The following is a 21,271-nucleotide window of genomic DNA, read 5'->3' on the forward strand; positions in this document are numbered from 1 at the left end:
CTCTAAGAAGAATCAGGAATGGAAATAAAGTAAAGTAAAAAAAGAAATACCTCAAAACTGTACTTAATTAAAATACAATACAATAATAATACGTATACAAATAGTATTGGGGAAAGTATACTTAAGTAAATTAAATTAAATCAAGAATTACTTTCCAAACACTCAGTGGTGTAAAGTAACTAAGTACATTTACTCAAGTACTGTACTACAATTCTGAGGCATTTTTACTTTATTGGAGTATTTACAATAGCCAGTACTTTTACTTCTACTCTACTACATCTCAGAGGCAACTATTGTACTTTTACTCTACTATGATTATGAAACCTTTAGTTACTACTTTGTAGATTGTGATTATTATTACAAAACATACATTTACCACTTCCCTGTATACATTTAGGCCATTTGAAAATAGCAGATCTACAAGCTCACAGCGCGTCGCCAGCTTGTAGATCTGCTATTTTCAAAAGATTTGCATATATTTTATTTGAAAACTTGTGAAATGGGACGTTTTTTGCATAATGAGTACTTTCTACTTTTGGTACTTTAAGTACATTTTGATACTAATACTTTTGTACTATTACTCAAGTCAATTTAGAATTCCGGCTTTTTTTTTTAACTTACAGAGTATTTCTACATGGCAGTATTGATACTTTTACTTAAGTAAATAAATTGAGTACTTTTTCGACCACCACTGCAAGCACTGTTGAATGATAACCACTGCCACATACTCTAAACCAGTGCTTTTTCATGCCAGGGACCCCCACATTGATATATATTTGGCCGGGGACCCCCATCTGAAAATATGTTGTGCCAGGGACCCCCCAGAAGCAAAGATTTGTGTTAAAATGTTAAAATATATTCAAAGATTTGCACAAAATGTTCCAAGATTTGTCAATACTCTAAACGGAACTAATAAACGATAGACCGTGTTTCTCCGCACGAACCGTTGAAGGGATCGCACCCTCATCCTGTCACAATACACGTCACATCCGGTTGTCGGTAGAATAATTCTGCAACGTTATCAACAACATGGCTGCGTTTGGCGGTGAGAAGAACCTTGTTTTATTACAATACAGACGTTAAATAATCCTTCTGCTACAACCTTATTAAACCAGAGATCACTATAGCCTTAGATCAAGACTCTCGTATGTATTTTTTTTTATCGATGTTGACATGTTTTATCTCTACGAGAGTCTTAGCTCCACCCCCCACAGTTTCCACAGCAATGTCACCAGCAAAGCCCGTATATCTCCAAACATGTACAAAATGCAAAATATAAGGTGTTTACCCGCTTGCCCCGAATGTTAACTAGGTGTCCGGTGTGTTTGTGTAATGTATTAGTGCATTATGTTACAATAAAGAATGTTTTAATCCCGTCTGTGGCCGAACACCATCTTTTCCCTCCTCGTTTACTTCCAGTTTAACATTGGGTGTAATTCCGGTTTTCACCGGATGCGCCCCATCGCTACCGCGCTGTGGGGAATTCCTTCAGAATCGGCCACAGACGGGATTAAAACACTTCTTTATTGAAGAATATGCACTAATACATTACACAAACACACCGGACACCTAGTTAACATTTAGGGCAAGCGGGTAAGCACCTTTATATTTTGCATTTAGTACATGTTTGGAGAAATACGGGCTTTACCGATGACATTTCAGTGGAAACCGGGTGGGGGTGGAGCTAAGACTCTAACGAGAGTTATATATAACATATTTTTACGAAGAACCTGAATGTGTTTTTAATTCCACAGAAATGGGGGTGATGACTGAGATCGGTCAGGCTGCGGAGGAGATGGACTGGTTGTAAGTGACAAGTGGTTTGTAAACCAGGGGTCTTCAACGTTTTCAGGCCAAGGACCCCCTAGCTGAGAGAGAGATGAAGCAGGGACCCCCTCTATATTGTATAAAATTGTGTTTCAGATTGAACTTTTTTTGTTTACTTGGTCTGCTCTTTTTTCCCCTCTACACCTATGCCTCTTTGCCAAAAATAGCCGATCTACAAGGTCACAATGCATCGCAGCGCGAGGCGTTGTGAGCTTGTAGATCGGCTATTTTTGGCAAAGGTTCTCCTCAGAAAAGGGATGCTAGGGTTCAAGTGGTTCATGTTAAAAAAATAATCTTATCACACAAAGATTTGGCGGACCCCCTGTAGTAACTCTGAGGACCCCCTGTTGAAGACCCCTGCTGTAGCAGTAGTAGTATTATTATTACTGTATTATTATGTACTCTGTTTATTTGTATTGTGTACATACACCAGGCAGTGGTTCTTAAACGTTTTCATGCCATGGGACCCCCACATTGATATGTATTTGGTCGCGGACCACCACCTGAAAAGTTTTTGTGCCAAGGACCCCCCAGAAGACAAGATTTATGTAAAAAAAAAAAAAAATCATTCAAACATTTTCAAAAGTAGCAGATATAACAAAGCCTGCTTGTGAGCTTGTAGATCTGCTATTTTTGAAAACCAACATATACATGGATAAAGTGGTAAACATGATTGTGATGCTATGTTAACTATTTTGCTGGGGAACCCCCTCTTAAGGCGAAATTGATATCTAAAATAGTCTCCTCATGGACTTACATAGAACCGTGAAACGGGTGTCAAAGTCACTATTTTTAGTACACACGCATAATATTATTTTTTAATTAAAACAACACTTCATGTTGATTTTACAATTTCAATTAGGAAGAAGATCCAGATCTTCAAATAATAGTAATAATAATAATAATAATAAGCTTCTAGCAAGAGCTATCTCACTAACATTTGTAATTACATCATAACAAGATAAACTACACAACCCAAACCTCTACCAAAGAGTCATTGATGTTGTTTTAATTCCATCCCTGTTATTCCAGGCTCCCTACCGACATCCAGGCAGAGTCCATCCCCCTGATTCTAGGAGGAGGGGATGTCCTTATGGTGAGAGAGAGAGAGACACACACACACACACACACACACACACACACACACACACACACACACACACACACACACACACACTGTAACCATTCATTTATGTCCACATAAAGGAGAAACATTCACAAAATAATGGCCTATGTCTTCATGATACAATAAGCATGTCACTCAGTACTCTGCGGGTATAAGTAACAGTATATCACTCAGTATTCTATAGGTATAAGTAACAGTATATCACTCAGTACTCTATAGGTATAAGTAACAGTATATCACTCAGTACTCTATAGGTATAAGTAACAGCGTCTCCGCCATATGTGGCGTCTGCCAATTACAGCAGAGACAGCACAATACTTTGCCAGCCTTTTTGTCTCCTTTTTGGGGACATCCCCAGTTGTTGGAACCCTCTAACAACCCGTCTGTGGGTATAATGTCCTATAGGCTGTCAAATATAAAAACAAATAGTCTGCACCTATGGCCCAGCTCTGAGATGGGATGTAGGAGTGGTTGGTATTTAATGACCGACCTTATGGTCATGATGACTTCCTCTAGGCTAAGGTCAAAGGTGCATGCCATCTCTAATACACACACACACACACACACACACACACACACACACACACACACACACACACACACACACACACACACACACACACACCCCGTGGTGGTAGAAGAAGTGCTCAGAAGTAAAAGTAGCAATAGGCCTTACTTTATAACCAGTAAAAGTCCTGTGTTGAAAAGATGTACTTGCGTAATAAAAGTACACAAATATTGGCATCCAAATATACTCCCAGTAAAGTCACTAGTAACTAACGCTGTTAAATAATTGTAGTGAAGAAAATCGTACAATATTTGTCTCTGAGATGTAGTAGAGTAGAAGTATAAAGTATCAAAAAAATGGAAATACTCAAGTAAATGAAAAGTCCACAATCAGAATTGTAATTAAGTACAGGACAGAGTAAATGTACGTGGTCACTTTAATCCTTTATTAAACTATTGTGTTTATATGTGATTGTAGGCAGCTGAGACGGGCAGCGGCAAAACAGGGGTAAGTACTAAGTAGCCTATACTCAATCATTATCCAACATTTGATCTGTGCAAAATCATGTAAAATGTCAGATAATCGGCTAAATCCTTGGTGTTAATTTAACCCATTAAGACCTGGAACTGTGTCATTTTTAGTTTTGAGCTAAAAAGCTTTATTTAACATTTTGGCTATTCAAAAATAGCAGATATACAAGCTCATAGCGCGGCACCGAGTGCCGCGCTACGAGCTTGTAGATCTGCTATTTTTGAAAAATCGTGAAAATGTGTGCAAATCTTTGAATATATATATTTTTAAAGCGAATATTTTTAACTCAAATCTTTGCTTCTGGGGGGGTCCCTGGAACAAGATATTTTGATGGGGGTCCGTGGCCTAATACATAACATTTTGAGGGTCCTTGACATGAAAAAGATTGAGCACCACTGACATAGAAACATACATACACATTTTCAGAATACTGTTGGGATTTAGGAGACATGTAGAATCGGCTTCAGGTCTCAATGGGTTAACTCAGAGTGTTACATTTACACTTACATGACATTTCTCAGAGCGTGACGAATCGTCACGACTATTTCACATCTATAAACTAAAACAATAAAGATATTACGCTCGCGCGCGCACACACACACACACACACACACACACACACACACACACACACACACACACACACACACACACACACACACACACACACACACACACACACACACACACACACACACACACGTATACAGAGTGCATGATGTGATAGCATCAGCATCATGTGTCGTCCAGGCCTTCAGCATCCCGGTGATCCAGATCGTCTACGAGACGCTGAAGGACCAGCAGGAAGGCAAGAAGGGCCGAGCTTCAGTCAAGACCGGCGGTACAGGTGAGAAAACCCACTGTACACACATGTTCTATGGAGGAGGTACAGGTGAGAAAACCTACTGTACACCAGTGGTGTAAAGTAACTAAGTACATTTACTTAAGTACTGTACTTAAACCCTTTAAGACCTGAGGCGATTCTTAAAAAAACTGTTTTTGGAAAATACATTTTTTTTTTTCAAGATTTTTCAAAAATAGCAGATCTACAAGCTCGTAGCGCGGCACTCGGTGCCGCGCTATGAGCTTGTATATCTGCTATTTTTGAATAGCCTAAAGAAATCTAAAAGTGACACAAATGCGTTCCAGGTCTTAATGGGTTAAGTACAATTCTGAGGTATTTGTACTTTACTTGAGCATGTCCAATTTCCAATACTTTTACTTCACAAATACACAAATTTACGCCAACCCTGGCCATCATGGGAGATATGGGGTGGGAACCCAATGAGGTACGGTGGAGTGAGCACATGGTACGTTTGTGGAATAGAATACTGGGGCTGAACACCAATAGAATTGTAAGAAAGGTCTTCGAGTGGGACATTTTGATCAAGGGCGCCTGGGCTACGGACATGTATGACATTATTTTGAGAGCAGGGTATATGAAGACCATTTTTATAATAAAGAAAAAGTAGAGACTATGGTAATAAAATAAACTATTTTTCAACAAATAAAGGACAGATGGGCTCTGGATATATGGTGTAAACCAAAGCTCCGTACTTATTGTGAGATAAAGCATGTCTATTGTCCAGAAAATTATGTATTGTATCATTTGTCAAAAAAGAAACGAAGCCTACGTGCTCAAATCAGGGCTGGCATACTTGGTCTTCATATTGAGACGGGTAGATATGTAGGCACGGTTGTAGGAGGATAGATTATGTGGTTTGTGTGATCTTAATGACATTGAAAATGAAATGCATTTTGTTTTGTATTGTCCATTCTACAACTCTATAAGGCAGAGACTTTTTAATAAGGTAGATCCTAAGTATGAATTTGTGTGGTTGGATGATTCAGAGAAACTGAAACGTCTCTTTCAACATGACATTTTTTCATCTGCTTCATTTCTTGTCAAGGCCTGGTCAATGAGGAGGAGGACCATTTATATGTAAAATGGCATTGTCTTTTTTGTTCTTATTTTGTTCATATAAGTACTGTACGCATGTTTTATTTAAGTGGTATGTTATAAGGAAGGACGTAATATGAACAGGAAGGACTGTTAATGGACTGTTAATGTCTTGTTTTCTTTCTGTGTAATGTGTCATATAATCCCATATGGGTTGGGCCAAAATGGTGGCATGACACGAAAATTAAAATTTCATTCATTATATATATTCTTTTAAAGCAAACATTAACTCAAATCTTTGCTTCTGAGGGTCTCTGGAACAAAATATTTTGAGATGGGGGTCGGCGGCCAAATTCATATAATTTTGGGGGTCCTTGACATGAAAATGTTTGAGCAACACTGATATAGAAACATAGGTTTTTCAGAATACCGTTAGGATTTAGAAGACATTTTGCAGAATCGGAACCTCAGGCCTCGATGGGTTAATGTATTGCTGACCACTTGGTCAATAGTTGCTACATCAGTCAGTGCCTCTGAAGAAGTCAGGCCTACAGGATACGTTGTTTATATCAGTGGCTCTCAAACTTTTTGAATACTTATTGACTTAATACTTTATTAGCAGTTTGCAAAAAAAAAGCACAGGAAAGTATAGTTCAATACAAGGTCTGCTAAGAGGATTTAAAACCCAAGAAAGACTATGGCTTGTTTCCATTGGGGTCTTTTGTACTCAATTCATAGAAACATTTAATGACAGACAGACAAATATACACTACTACTTTCATGTCAAGGACCCCCAAAATGATATGTATTTGGCCGCAGACACCCCCCCATCTCAATTCCTTTTGTTCCAGGGACCCCCAGAAGCAAAGGGTTTTCAGGTAAAAACGCATGTTGCACTGATGACTTTAACGGGTTAACAAATTAACCGCTGGTTTCCACTGTGTTTTGTCTCCAGTGTTTAACAAATGGCAGATGAACCCTTACGACCGCAGCCCAGCGTTTGGTGAGTAGAAAAAAAAACACTTCATCAAGAAGACATGTCATGTTTTTAATGCTGCATTGAAACACTAGATGGCGATCTTTCACTGTGTTCATTGAATTGAGCTTAGTCATTTTGTCCTCCCATGTGTCATTGAGTTTGAGTTCCTGTACAGAGTAGACCTCTAGACCTACTGCACATACAGTAGAAACAGAGCTGCTACCTCTAAACACATTTTAAATCTGAGGCTTTTTTTTGTATACTATTCTTTTGAGAAAAAAATGCTTATTGTCCCAAAAGTGACTGCAAAAGATTGCTGCTATTTGTTTCAAAAAGCTTTATAAATACCCTGTATATATGACGTGTATATAACGACACAATGTGACAGTTCTGTTTAACACAATGCTGTACCCCCAGCTGTATATACTTTCCCCATTTATGTCTCCGCCAGGCCGAAAGGCATGGCCGAGACTATGTTTTGCACCCTGTCTGTCCGTCCGTCCGTGGTTCCGTCTGTGAACAGCTAATTTCCGGCACCGTTGGCTTGATCGCAGCGGAACTGTTTTTTTTCTTCACATGGGCCTGTTATAGCGCCACCAGGAGGCCGATTTTTGCAAAACAAATTGTTTGATCTGCTTGATTTTTCATATTCCATCCTGATTGGCTAAGTTTGACATCTAAAGTTTGCAGGAGTGGCGTGTTTTTAACAAAATGCCGCAAATCGTGAACGCAAATCGTGAACGCAGCGACCGATTGCGGTGAAACTGCACCCACATTCGCACTACGTTGAGGAACAAATGCCACCCTTTTACACTGCCCTATTATAGCGCCACTAGGAGGGCTATTTTTGCAAAAAAAAAAAAATTATTACTCTTACAAATGTTGTCCAAACATCACGCAAATCGGTACACAATATATCTAGTCAAGTGATCAAGACGGATCCATCTGATGTTTCATATTCCATCCTGATCGGCGAATTCCGAACATTGCTGGCCCACAATAACCTACCTGACCTGGCGGGAGACCTGTGCTCCGAGGAGCACTTTTTCTAGTCTTTAACCGTTTTTATTATATTTTGACACTTGCTTTGGCAATGTAAACGTATGTTTTCTCATTCCAATAAAGCTCCTTTGAATTTGTCTCTCTCCCATGTGTCTGTCCATCCTGTCCTCTCCCATGTGTCTGTCCATCCTGTCCTCTCTCATGTGTCTCTCCATCCTGTCCTCTCTCATGTGTCTCTCCATCCTGTCCTCTCCCATGTGTCTGTCCATCCTGTCCTCTCTCATGTGTCTCTCCATCCTGTCCTCTCTCATGTGTCTCTCCATCCTGTCCTCTCCCATGTGTCTGTCCATCCTGTCCTCTCTCATGTGTCTCTCCATCCTGTCCTCTCTCATGTGTCTCTCCATCCTGTCCTCTCCCATGTGTCTGTCCATCCTGTCCTCTCTCATGTGTCTCTCCATCCTGTCCTCTCTCATGTGTCTCTCCATCCTGTCCTCTCCCATGTGTCTCTCCATCCTGTCCTCTCCCATGTGTCTCTCCATCCTGTCCTCTCCCATGTGTCTCTCCATCCTGTCCTCTCTCATGTGTCTCTCCATCCTGTCCTCTCTCATGTGTCTCTCCATCCTGTCCTCTCAGCCATCGGTCCAGATGGAATGTGTTGTCAAAGCAGGGAGTTTAAAGAGTGGCACGGCTGCAGATCCACTAAAGGAATCACCAAAGGTAATCCGTTGCAGCAAGACACACACATTCCTCCCAAAGCTGAAAGCAAGACCAGTTGATTGATCATTTTAATGATCATTTAAGTCAAATGTCTAAGTAAACAGTTGATTGATCATTTTAACAAAATGATCATTTACGTCAAATGTCTAAGTAAAGTCTTTTTACATACTTTACCCCAGGGGTCTTCAACGTTTTCAGGCCAAGGACCCCTTGGCTGAGAGAGAGATAAAGCAGGGACCCCCATTATATATTGTATAGAATATAATCTTTTCATAGATTTCATAGATAGCGTCATAGACTTGTTTGACAGGACTGTCATCAGTGTTGGAATGTGTGTTTTCAGACTTTCAACCCCATAAACCTCACATACTAAGTAAACTTGACCCACTCTGTACTTGGTCTGCTCTTTTTTTCCCCCTACACCAAACCTCTTTGCCGAAAACAGCAGATCTACAAGCACACAACGCCTCGCAGCGCGAGGCGTTGTGTGCTTGTAGATCTGCTGTTTTTGGCTAAAGTTCTCCTCAGAATAGGGATGCTTGGTTGAAGTGGTTAATGTAAAAATCACAAAGATTTGCCGGCCCCCCCTGTAGTAACTCTGAGGACCCCCTAGGGGTCCCGGACCCCCTGTTGAAGACCCCTGCTTTACCCACATAGCAGGACAGGGGCGTAGGAGGAGGAGGAGGAGGGAACAACCAATGCATAAGAAGAGGAAGACATGCTGCACGTTGTCTTGACTTACAGCAGAATGTATTGAAGAGAGAGAGAGCTGCATGATGGTGGTCAGTTTAACTGAAACGTTGTTCTCTTCAAAACATGATTTATTTTATGCTGTAAGTGAAGAAAGACAGTGTGTGGGATTTCTTCCTTTATCAGAAATAAGAAGTCTACAGTTAGGGATGCACAATTAACACATTGGCTGCCAAAGACGCATATCTGCGTTCTAATTAATTTCTCGCCTGGCTGCCAAAGACGCAGATCTGCGTTCAGATCTGCGTTGTTTTTTGACCCAAAGACCAAGGAGATATGATTTATCGAAGATTTAAACTCCTATCCACTTCCTTGTTAACTTAAAACTTAAAAATTCTGTATCTCGGCTCCTGAGTACTTTTTTTTTCAATGAAAAATCTCTGGCAGTCTACAGCAAAAAATCGGAAATAATTCTGGCAGATTAGGTGTTAATGTTCATCATAGAAATCATTTCGGTATCGGCAATATAATCCCGGTATTCTTATTTCATAGTACTTCTGTTTGAATGTCAATCTGAAAAAAAGGCCTTTTGTGACGATTGAAGGCCTGCAGCATTCAACCAGTGTTTTCTGGGGAAGCTTTCAAAGGGTTTACCTGTGGAGCAAGTGAAAGCACACAAGTTGGAAAAGTAAAACATAAATGTTACATTTGTATTGCATTCAAGTTTGAATTAATATTTGCATCAGTAGGCCCAATAAATGAGGTAATAAGAATGCACTGTTTATTAGAAGTCTGCATCTGCACCCAGAATCACAGTTACTGTATAACGGGTACAAGACAAACCCTCCTGGAAACTTGTATTGCAATATCGGTATTGATTAATTTGACCAATGCAATTAATCTGATATTTGGCCAAAATGTAAATATTGTGCATCTCTATGCAGTATATTCAACTGTCTGACCATAACACATGATTAGGTGATCTGTGCCCTCGAAATTACCACACAGTCACTCACAGCGCAGCATCTTCATCACCCCCGTGTGTGTGTGTGTGTGTGTGTGTGTGTGTGTGTGTGTGTGTGTGTGTACATGCCATTTGTGGTCTTCTTTATATGGTATCTGAATTTATGTTGGCAATTAAATCGTTGATGTTTATAGAGTATTGTATTTCCTGTCATTGTGGCCGAACTAATATTGTTTGTGCACCATTTTCTTTGTATGTGTGTATGTGCGTGCGCAGGGAAGTACTACTACGAGGTGTCGTGTCATGACCAGGGTCTGTGTCGTGTGGGCTGGTCCACCAGTCAGGCGGCTCTGGATCTAGGTACGTTATGTTATCACCACCCCTACACTGTTAAATCCTCTGTTAACCCATTCAGACCCTGACGCCCATTCTACCAATGCCTTCTAAATCAGTAGTTATTTTTCGTGCCAAGGAGGACCCACAAAACTATAGGTACTATGTAGTTACTTGGCCACACGGACCCCCATCTGAAAATGATTTGTGCCAGGGACCCCTAGAATAGAAGATTTGTGAAAAAAATGTTTGTTTCAACACTTTCACAAATTTTCAAAAATTTTCAAAAATAGCAGATGTACAAGCTCGCAGTGTGGCATGAAGTGAGGCGCTTGTGAGCTTGTATATCTGCTATTTTTATTTTTAAGAGTTTTCTGAAAATACTACTGTATGTTGCTAAAATGTAAAATGACACCGGTGTTTTCCCGGTTTTAATGTGTTGATCTAACTCTCCCAGAGTTACATTAACACTCAACAACCAGTTAGCAGTAGATCCTTCTGTTTTGGACGTACAAGATTACTTCCAAATCAAGCTAAAGGTCAACAGAGCGCTCACTCACACTGTACAAACATCTGACCTCTCTACCCAGGAACCGATAAGTACGGCTTTGGTTTCGGTGGGACCGGAAAGAAGTCGCACAACAAGCAGTTTGACAGCTACGGAGAGGTAAGACCATAGACTCTTCAGAGTGTTCAAAATGATACCGTGAGGCAGGGGTTTTCAACAGGGGGTCCGGGACCCTTAGGGGGTCCTCAGAGTTGCTACAGGGGGTCCGCCAAATCTCTGTGTGATAGGATCATTGTTTTTTAAACTACTTGAACCCTAGCATCCCTATTCTAAGGACAACTTTAGACAAGCTCACAACGCCTCGCAGCGCGAGGCGTTGTGAGCTTGTAGATCGGCCATTTTCGGCAAAGAGGGGAAAAAAGAGCAGACCAAGTACAGAGTGAAAGTTTACTAACTATTGACGGTTTAAGTGGTTAAATGTCTGAAAATACACATTAACATGAATCCAACATCTAGGAAAAGCTTTAATCTGCAACACAATTTTATGTAATATATAGTGGGGGGTCCCTGCTTCTCTCAGTTGGTCCTTGGCCTGAAAAGGTTGAAGACCCCTACCGTAAGGGTCCATGCAGACCCTCCCCCCCCCCCCTGTTCTTGTACATATTTTTTTTTCCCCCTCTTTTTTTTTTTTTTTGTTGTACATTTTTTTTGCTGTTTATTTTGTAATGATATTTGAACTGTGGTGCCACTATATATGCCTATGAATTGAATACCAAGGCCCTCATTTGAAACAAGTCCGCAAGGACTTTTATGAACGGACCTGTTAGACAAAGTATTTTAAATGTAACTGTGCTGTTTTACATTTTTTTGCCTAATAAAATATTCAATCAATTCAATCAATCAATTTGGAACCCCCTCATGGAACTATTGACCCCACTTTGAGAACCACGGCCATATATATATATATATATATATATATATATATATATATATATATATATATATATATATATATATATATATATATATATATATATATATATATATGACTTGGATAAAGCATTGGTCGTTGCTGTTCAGCTTAGTGGCCGCCATATTGGTAGGGTCAAGACGTGCCTACTAATGCATTTATGCCCCGTGTTCTGTATGTCTGTTGAAGCGGGACGTCGAGTAATAACAACCGATGTTGGTTCTGTTGCCCCCTACAGGAGTTCACCATGCACGACACCATCGGATGCTCCATGGATCTGGACAACGGTCACATCTCCTTCTCCAAAAACGGTACGGGGTTTATAAGCTGCGTTCTGATTGGTGCCGGTATCAAAGTCAACCGCTACAGCACAAACACATGTCATTGGTCGGACACCATTAACTACTTCAAACCTGCCGCCCTAATCGTGGGCACGTGGTGTTGCAGACTAAAACAAAGCGAAAGGGTTTTGTGGTTCAGTGGAATATCTCACTCAGATTATCTTTTTGAATCCACTTTTCTCCCTTTTTCTCCTCTCAGGCACTGACCTGGGTTTGGCGTTTGAAATCCCCCAGCATGTGAAGAACCAGGCTTTCTACGCCTCCTGTGTGCTCAAGGTATGTATCACTACTGAACACATTACCTTGTGTTCACTGAAGGTATCACTACTGAACACATTACCTTGTGTTCACTGAAGGTATCACTACTGAACACATTACCTTGTGTTTACTGAAGGTATCACTACTGAACACATTACCTTGTGTTTACTGAAGGTATCACTACTGAACACATTACCTTGTGTTTACTGAAGGTATCACTACTGAACACATTACCTTGTGTTTACTGAAGGCATCACTACTGAACACATTACCTTGTGTTTACTGAAGGTATCACTACTGAACACATTACCTTGTGTTTACTGAAGGCATCACTACTGAACACATTACCTTGTGTTTACTGAAGGCATCACTACTGAACACATTACCTTGTGTTTACTGAAGGCATCACTACTGAACACATTACCTTGTGTTTACTGAAGGCATCACTACTGAACACATTACCTTGTGTTTACTGAAGGTATCACTACTGAACACATTACCTTGTGTTTACTGAAGGTATCACTACTGAACACATTACCTTGTGTTTACTGAAGGCATCACTACTGAACACATTACCTTGTGTTTACTGAAGGTATCACTACTGAACACATTACCTTGTGTTTACTGAAGGCATCACTACTGAACACATTACCTTGTGTTTACTGAAGGTATCACTACTGAACACATTACCTTGTGTTTACTGAAGGTATCACTACTGAACACATTACCTTGTGTTTACTGAAGGTATCACTACTGAACACATTACCTTGTGTTTACTGAAGGCATCACTACTGAACACATTACCTTGTGTTTACTGAAGGTATCACTACTGAACACATTACCTTGTGTTTACTGAAGGCATCACTACTGAACACATTTACTGAAGGTATCACTACTGAACACATTACCTTGTGTTTACTGAAGGCATCACTACTGAACACATTACCTTGTGTTTACTGAAGGCGTCATTACAGAACAACATTATTTGAGTTGTTTCTATTCCGTTTTTCTTTTCTATTCCGTTTTTCTTTTCACTTCTGCTCCTGATCTTAATCTTTCTCTATCCTCTCCCTTCTCACAAAAATGACAAACTGCACATGGATTTTTTAAATTGTTTTAACCCATTAAGACCTGGAACTGTGTCATTTTTTGATCTGAGCTAAAAAACATTATTTTACACTTTGGGCTATTCAAAAATAGCAGATATACAAGCTCATAGCGCGGCACCGAGTGCCGCGCTACGAGCTTGTAGATCTGCTATTTTTGAAAAATCGTGAAAATGTGTGCAAATCTTTGAATATATATATTTTTAAAGCGAACATTTTTACTCAAATCTTTGCTTCTGGGGGTCCCTGGAACAAAATATTTTGATGCGGGTCCGCGGCCAAATACATATAATTTTGTGGGTCCTCGACATGAAAAAGATTGAGCACCACTGATATAGAAACATAGGTTTTTCAGAAAAATGTTGAGATTTTAGGAGACATGTAGAATCGGCCTCAGGTCTTAACTCATTGACTGCCAGAGTTAAAACCTCGTTCATAGCAGCCCTTGCCAGCGATTTTCGTGTTTTTTTGTTTCGTTATTTTGTTATTTAATTCACATCTAGAAAGTCTACCTTGACACTTGAATCGTTTTGATCGTTCCACCACCAGAGTGCAGCACATACCAAGCTTGATCGCCTCTCGATCACACTCGCCCCCTCCCAGACCCACTCACACAGTGAAACACATGAACCGGAAGTGAAATGTCTCAGATTCTGTTTTCGCCGAAAATTACTTTGTGATACACAACGGGGATGACCGTTCGTCACCCAGACCATAGATTATAGGAGGGGATGGTCTCCGATCGCTTTTCATAGCGTGTGAAAAACCGTTTGTTTCCCTATTATGGTCGAAAATGACTGGGGGGAAAAATGTAAAACCGAAAACGGAACCCAAGTCATGGAACCGGATGCAGTGGTGGTTGAAGTAAGTGGAACCCGAAACTTAGCCTGATTCATAACAGAATAGCGTGATCAGAGCATAAAGATCAATAAAGACGTTAGATCGCATTAATGCGATCCTGGCGGCCAAGCGCGCTATTTATTAGATCGCGTTAATGCGATAATGGCGGCCAATGAGTTAAAGGGTAAAATACAAACCCTGTGATGTGACCACGAAGATGATTGTCATTCTGGAGTGTCCTGTTATGTGTGCCACAGAATGCAGAGCTGCAGTTCAACTTTGGAGCCGAGGACTTTAAGAATCCTCCTCAGGCCGGTTTCGTGGCTCTGGATCAGGCGACGGACGGACACACCGTCAAGTCCTCTCAGACAGGTCTGTGTCTCCTTCTGTTCCATTTACAGATTCTGATTTGCCCAGCCCAACATTATCAAAGCAGGCTACGCAGGCCCATCTTCCTTCATGTTTTCATGCACCGTGCTGACAGCAGGTTGTTGTTGTCTGAGAACAACGTTGGTCGGTGCGCCGGTATGATCGGTCCGTCTGAAACCCGTCCGGTGAGAAACATTCCGCAGTGCGATAAAAATACATTTATTTTAATATTCTTTCTGTAATTAATTGATCAAAATTAACACGTTAAAGGTATCATGACATTCATTTTCACTTTTTTTATTTTCAATGTTTTATTTGGGGTTTTATGACCTCAATTACACCCAAAAAATCACCCAACTGAATCTGATTTTCTGTGGTCTGGGGTTTTCTGAATAATTAGGCTGAAAAGTAATCTGAGCTTGGCCCTTCGACAGTGAGGTCACAGTCGATTAATCCCGCCCACTCTCCTCCTCGCCCCTCCCCTCCCCTATCCTTTCCTTTGGGGGGGGGGGCGGAGCAGAGGCGATGATTGACAGGCAAAATCCCTCACCAGCGACACCCGCAGGCAAAGATTTATTTTTTCATTGCAGTTGAAAAGGCTTTAGAAATGTGAGAGAAAAACACCTGCCATGGATCAATGGAGTGGAATTTTTTGTTAAAACTTTCTATACACGTTTGAAGGACCATGACAAAGACTTTTAATGTGTGGTAAAACTGAACGTCATGAAACCTTTAATATTTTTTCTATTTTTTCTGTAATTAATTGATCAAAATTAACACGTTTAAAGTCCCGGCCCTAGTTATATCGTATCATTACGTTCACACACACGTTCACTCAGCGACGGCAGAGGCATGGCCGAACGATGGCGCTGGGGGGCTTATGTAGCATAACAGAGATTTGAGTTAGTTTTAGTTTAAGTCTTTGCGATGTGTTTCCAGGCAGCGCCAAGGTGAGCCAAGTGAAGACGTCGACATCCAACGCACCCAAAGCCCTGATCATTGAACCGTCCAAAGAGCTGGCTGAGCAGACGCTCAACGTGGTCAACCAGTTCAAGAAATATGTGGACAATCCCAAACTGAGGTAAGAGCAGCTTCTGAAGGGCTTTTAACACATTAACCCTTTAAGACCGGGAAGGCATCTGTGTGTGGTTCGCAACCAGTGGTCCTTGGCTGGGTACCGGGGGGTCCCCAGGGGCAAATTAGAGTCACAATCATTTTAACCACTTAGCTTTGGGCTATTCAAAAATAGCAGATCTACAAGCTCATAGCGCGGCACCGAGTGCCGCGCTATGAGCTTGTAGATCTGCTATTTTTTAAAAAATCATGAAAAGTTGTGCAAATATTTGAAATCTTTTCTTTTTTTTGGCGGACATTTGTAAATCTAATCTTTGCTTCTGGGGGTTCCTGGAACTAAGTATTTTACAAATGTTCGCTTTAAAATGCATATAATCCAAGATTTTGCCGATTTTGCACTCGGTGCCGCGCTATGAGCTTGTAGATCTACTATTTTTGAATAGCCCAAAGACATCTAAAAATGACACACAGATGCGTTCCCGGTCTTAAAGGGTTAAGGCCTGAGGCCCATTCTACAAAGGCCGTCTAAAGCAGTAGTTTCTCGTGTCAAGGACCCCCAAAATGATATGTATTTAACCACGGACACCCCCATCTGAAAATGTTTTGTGCCAGGGACCCCCCCAGAAGAGAAAATTTCTGTTCAAAAAATAACTTCAAGATTATTCAAAAATGTAAAAAATAAAAATAGCAGATGTACAAGCTCGCAGCGCTGCACGAAGTGATGAGCTTGTATATCTGCTATTTTTTGAGAGCCACTGTTCTAAACCACAGTTCTAAAAACCAGTTTTTGGCACCAAGACGAGTACCAGTAGTTTTATTTTTTCTTAGATGCGTTTATGCATCAAAGCTATCCCACCGTGGAATCAAAATGCGCATGTGGAGTGTGCGATCATGGATTCCTTTTTTAATCGAGGTGAAAACATGCAATTTAATGTCGTAGTCTCTTCTTGTAGGCTGCTACGTAGCTGCTAGGTTTCAATATGGAGCATAACTGACATCTAGTCTCGGGGGGAAAAAAATCATTAGGGTTTGGGTTTGTCATTTTGGACCCGTGAAGTAGAGCTACTGTGGAGTTTGCATGTTCCTCCCATGTTGTTGTGGGTGTTCCTCGGGGAACTCCTGTTTCCTCCCACACCTAAAGACATGCATGCTTATACAGTAGGTACATAGTCCTGAGCCAGTGCCCTTGACCTGGCATTACGACTAGAACTGGTCCCCATGGGGCACCGTACTGTGACTGCTCACTGCTCCTTGAGATGGCTCGAGTACAGAGGACACATTTCCCTCAAGGGGACAATAGAAAAAAGGTCTTCACTTACAAAAATGTATTGATAGAACGATACAACGTTTCGGTCACTCTGACCTTCATCAGGGAAGTGAAGACGGTGTGCGGGAATCCTTTTTTCTGCTCTTCAAGTTCATTACTCCGACACACCTCTCTCCGTAGGTGTGCAAAAGGACATTTTCTCCTCAAGGGGACAATAACATAATATCTTAAATATCTATCTGTGTCTTTTTTACTGCAGTGGTCTGCTGATCATCGGTGGAGTGGCTGCCAAAGAACAGCTGGCCGTTCTGGAACAAGGGGTATGTCTCACTAGCTACTGTTGAAACTAATATGTTCTGGAACAAGGGGTATGTCTCACTAGCTACTACTGAAACTAATATGTTCTGGAACAAGGGGTATGTCTCACTAGCTACTACTGAAACTAATATGATCTGGAACAAGGGTTATGTCTCACTAGCTACTGCTGAAACTAATATGATCTGGAACAAGGGGTATGTCTCACTAGCTACTGTTGAAACTAATATGTTCTGGAACAAGGGGTATGTCTCACTAGCTACTGCTAATATTAATATTACATTCGCGGCACGTGTTCGTGCCGCGAATGTTGTGAGCTTGTACATCTGCTATGTTTGAATAGCCAACGCTAACATCTAAAACGACACCAATGCTTTCCCGGTTTTAATGAGTTAAACGATAGGAGTGTTTAGTTTTAGGAACTGAAAGGAGCTGTTGAGCACATGACGTGACTAACCTGAAAGTTAATAGTTCATATTTAGATCATAGATGTATTGTGGAGCGAGACCACTTAGGGCTTTAAAAAACGAAATGTAATGTTTTAATATCAATTCTGATATTTCACTGGTAACCAATGCAGTTGGGCTAGCCTGGTAAACCCTCCCTCCGGAAATCTCATTTCTATTTGATTCCTGGAGTGAGTCTGGCCTGATCCGCCTTTCTGCAATATTGGCTGTGTATGCCAAACGGCCGAGCCTATCAGCGTCGTCGCTCATTGTTCTGTGATTGACAGCTTACGTTGGCCAATCAGGTGGCGAGTTCGAGTGAGCCCAAAACACGAACGGCAGCCATCTTTTTCTTGTGCGCTATAATCTCCGCTATTTTTTTACTTCAAAAAGCTCTCTAACTTCTATTTTGAGGCACGGAATTTACTTATAAGATATCGTTTGGATAGAATGTAGTTGTTTAACTTCATATATGTGGTCAATTAATCATGACAAAGCCTATTTAAAAATAAAAAATTAGAGAACCGGTAGGGGCGGGCAGTGACACCCATGTATCCGAATAAGGCAACCCATTTTGGGCATGGCTTTCTCAAAAGTCCCGTTGACGTCACATTAAGACTGGTGAACTGCTGATTGGCTGAAGGGGAAAAATTATCATTGGCTGAAGGGGTTGTCAGTCAACGGTATTACTCCCGCCCAACTCCAGCACAGCCAATATTGCAGAAAGGCGGATCAGGCCAGACTCACTCCTGAAATCAAATGGAAATGAGATTTCCGGAGGGAGGGTTTACCAGGCTACAGTTGGGCTAGGAGTGATGTGGTCTCTGTTTCTTGGTTGGTGTTGTTAACTACATTACTGTGTGTGTGTGTGTGTGTGTGTGTGCGTGTGCGTGTGCGTGTGCGCGTGCGTGTGTGCGTGCGTGCGTGCGTGCGCACGCGTGCGTGCGTGCTCTGGTCACATCAGGTTGACATCGTGGTGGGAACGCCAGGCCGGCTGGATGACCTCATATCCACCGGGAAACTCAGCCTGGCCCAAGTCCGCTTCCTGGTCCTGGACGAGTGTGTACGTACAACACGTCTGTGTAGAATTCACTGTGTGTGTGTGTGTGTGTGTGTACTGTACAACACGTCACATGATCTCCTGGTTCCCTGTAGTCCCACATGTCTCATTTCTAACCCCGTGTGATGATGTTCTCCATGTGTTCTTCTAACCCCCGCTGTGGTGTTGGTCCTCCAGGACGGCCTCCTGTCAGCAGGATACACAGACTTCATCAACAGGATCCACGCCCAGATCCCTCAGGTCACCTCAGATGGCAAGAGACTGCAGGTAAACGGCCGTCCACATGCGTTGTATATGTTCATGTTAAGATTAGCATAGAATCAGAATCAGAATCAGTTTTATTGTCACATCACAGGTTTACAAGGTAAAAAAGTGGCTGAAATTCTTTTTTGTACATCGTTCCCATCGCAACGTTAGTTTCCATAGAAAGAAGAGGGGGGGGGGAGAAGAAGAGGGGTGGGGGGCAGGTGGGAAGGAGATCAAAACAAGAGAGCAACAGAAGGCCAGACAAGTTATCTACATATTTACAAATTACCTGAGATAATGAAAAAAACTAAAAAAACTAAACTAAGGTGCCTGAGCATAGCAGCAATGTATTGTATACTGTGCATGTTATACTTATACTGTGCATGATAGACAATGGACGTTAAGGTGCTTAGAGGAAAAGGAGCACAGTAAAAAAAAGACCAAAAAAAAGTCAGTGCGTTGTACAAGGGATTAAGGTGCAAAAGGTCATAGGCATAGGCCATTTCACTGACTGTCCTGCTTGTGCGAGATCAGCTTTAGCTTATGTTGAGTCTAGAGAGAGAGAGAGAACATTGCAGAAAGAATGGCCGTGGTCTGAATGAATACAAGAACGCTCGCCCCCAAAACACGCTCGCCCCGTGTTAAACCCACCGACCTCGAAACGGTCTCCACCAGGTATTCTTAGTAACCTAAGAATAACCTCAGTAAAGCTATTTAGCTATTTTTATGCCTAAACCTAACCTTATTCCTAACCTTAACCTCAGTAAAACTATGCCTAAACTAAACCTAACCTTATTCCTAAACATAACCTCAGTAAAACTATGTGTAAACCTAACCTAATTCCTAAACGTAACTTCAGTAAAACTATGCCTAAACTAAACCTAACCTTATTCCTAACCTTAACCTCAGTAAAACTATGCCTAAACCTAACCTTATTCCTAACTTTAACCTCAGTAAAACTATGCCTAAACCTAACCTAATTCCTAAACGTAACTTCAGTAAAACTATGCCTAAACCTAACCTTATTCCTAAAGATAAACTCAGTTAAACTGTCTACTCAGTAGACTGTTCTTTTTCGATCTTCTAATCCTACATTATCTTAAAATCAGCGTGAGGTTCCTTTTTGTTAATAGCGCGGTAGTTCCTGGCCAAACAGGAAACCGTTGCGGTAGTTCCTGAGGACGTCGGCCACGACGTCATGACGTTGGCCAGGAACGTCATTTTCCCGGGAAAGTCCCCCCCTTCACCGTTCAATAGAAAATATATAAATAAAAGGCTTCCGGGGGTGAAATTCACGGAGTGGGTGTTGTGAAACTTTTGCCACTCGCAAAAGATATACAATTTAACTTTAGTTTTGTTGAAAACGTTACCTAGTATTACTTTAATGTATGAAGTGGCTGTGATTTTTAAAGGGTTTCCAGACAAAGAGAATCACTGCACCTGCCAATATATACAACATATATACACAATAATGGTGGTGGGTCCCCCATGTTGGGAGCCACTGCAGTACACCATGACTTGCCAGCAGCGTTGATTTCGTCGACTAAAACTATGACGAAAAATGTTAGTCGACTACCTTTTTTCACTGACAAAAACTAAATATAAACTAAGCTATGACGACTAAAACTAAGATTAAATATATTGACAATTTCGTCAACAAAAAACTAGACTAAAATGTTAGTGAGGGATCTAGTGGAGAAGAGATCCAGTAGAACTAAAAGACAAGTCATTTTATGTTTGGTTGAGCTCGGGTGTTGCGCTCTGAAAATAGCAGATCTGCAAGCTCACAACGCGTCACGCTGCGGCGCGTTGTGAGCTTGTAGATCGGCTATTTTCAGCATGCAAATAAGTGTAAAATCAGCCATTACGACGCCATCAAGGCACCGCCAAACAT

At 41.2% G+C, this 21,271-nt stretch overlaps 1 protein-coding gene across 1 annotated transcript in view; it reads left to right on the forward strand.

Moving 5' to 3' along the window:
• Nucleotides 1–1,001: 1,001 nt before the first annotated feature.
• Nucleotides 1,002–21,271, forward strand: part of ddx1 (DEAD (Asp-Glu-Ala-Asp) box helicase 1) — a 37,053-nt gene continuing 16,783 nt past the window's right edge. The window contains exons 1-16 of the mRNA XM_080453674.1: nucleotides 1,002–1,045; nucleotides 1,755–1,806; nucleotides 2,860–2,923; nucleotides 3,939–3,968; nucleotides 4,743–4,839; nucleotides 6,848–6,895; nucleotides 8,507–8,590; nucleotides 10,521–10,604; nucleotides 11,168–11,244; nucleotides 12,294–12,366; nucleotides 12,596–12,672; nucleotides 14,858–14,972; nucleotides 15,909–16,050; nucleotides 17,570–17,630; nucleotides 19,036–19,134; nucleotides 19,309–19,398. Of these exons, the coding sequence (XP_080309800.1) occupies nucleotides 1,030–1,045; nucleotides 1,755–1,806; nucleotides 2,860–2,923; nucleotides 3,939–3,968; nucleotides 4,743–4,839; nucleotides 6,848–6,895; nucleotides 8,507–8,590; nucleotides 10,521–10,604; nucleotides 11,168–11,244; nucleotides 12,294–12,366; nucleotides 12,596–12,672; nucleotides 14,858–14,972; nucleotides 15,909–16,050; nucleotides 17,570–17,630; nucleotides 19,036–19,134; nucleotides 19,309–19,398 (1,209 nt within the window). The 5' untranslated portion in view covers nucleotides 1,002–1,029. The remainder of the gene's footprint in view (nucleotides 1,046–1,754; nucleotides 1,807–2,859; nucleotides 2,924–3,938; nucleotides 3,969–4,742; nucleotides 4,840–6,847; nucleotides 6,896–8,506; nucleotides 8,591–10,520; nucleotides 10,605–11,167; nucleotides 11,245–12,293; nucleotides 12,367–12,595; nucleotides 12,673–14,857; nucleotides 14,973–15,908; nucleotides 16,051–17,569; nucleotides 17,631–19,035; nucleotides 19,135–19,308; nucleotides 19,399–21,271) is intronic.

The sequence above is a fragment of the Gymnoscopelus braueri genome (assembly GCF_963280865.1).
Source record: "Gymnoscopelus braueri genome assembly, chromosome: 16".
NCBI lineage: Eukaryota > Metazoa > Chordata > Actinopteri > Myctophiformes > Myctophidae > Gymnoscopelus > Gymnoscopelus braueri.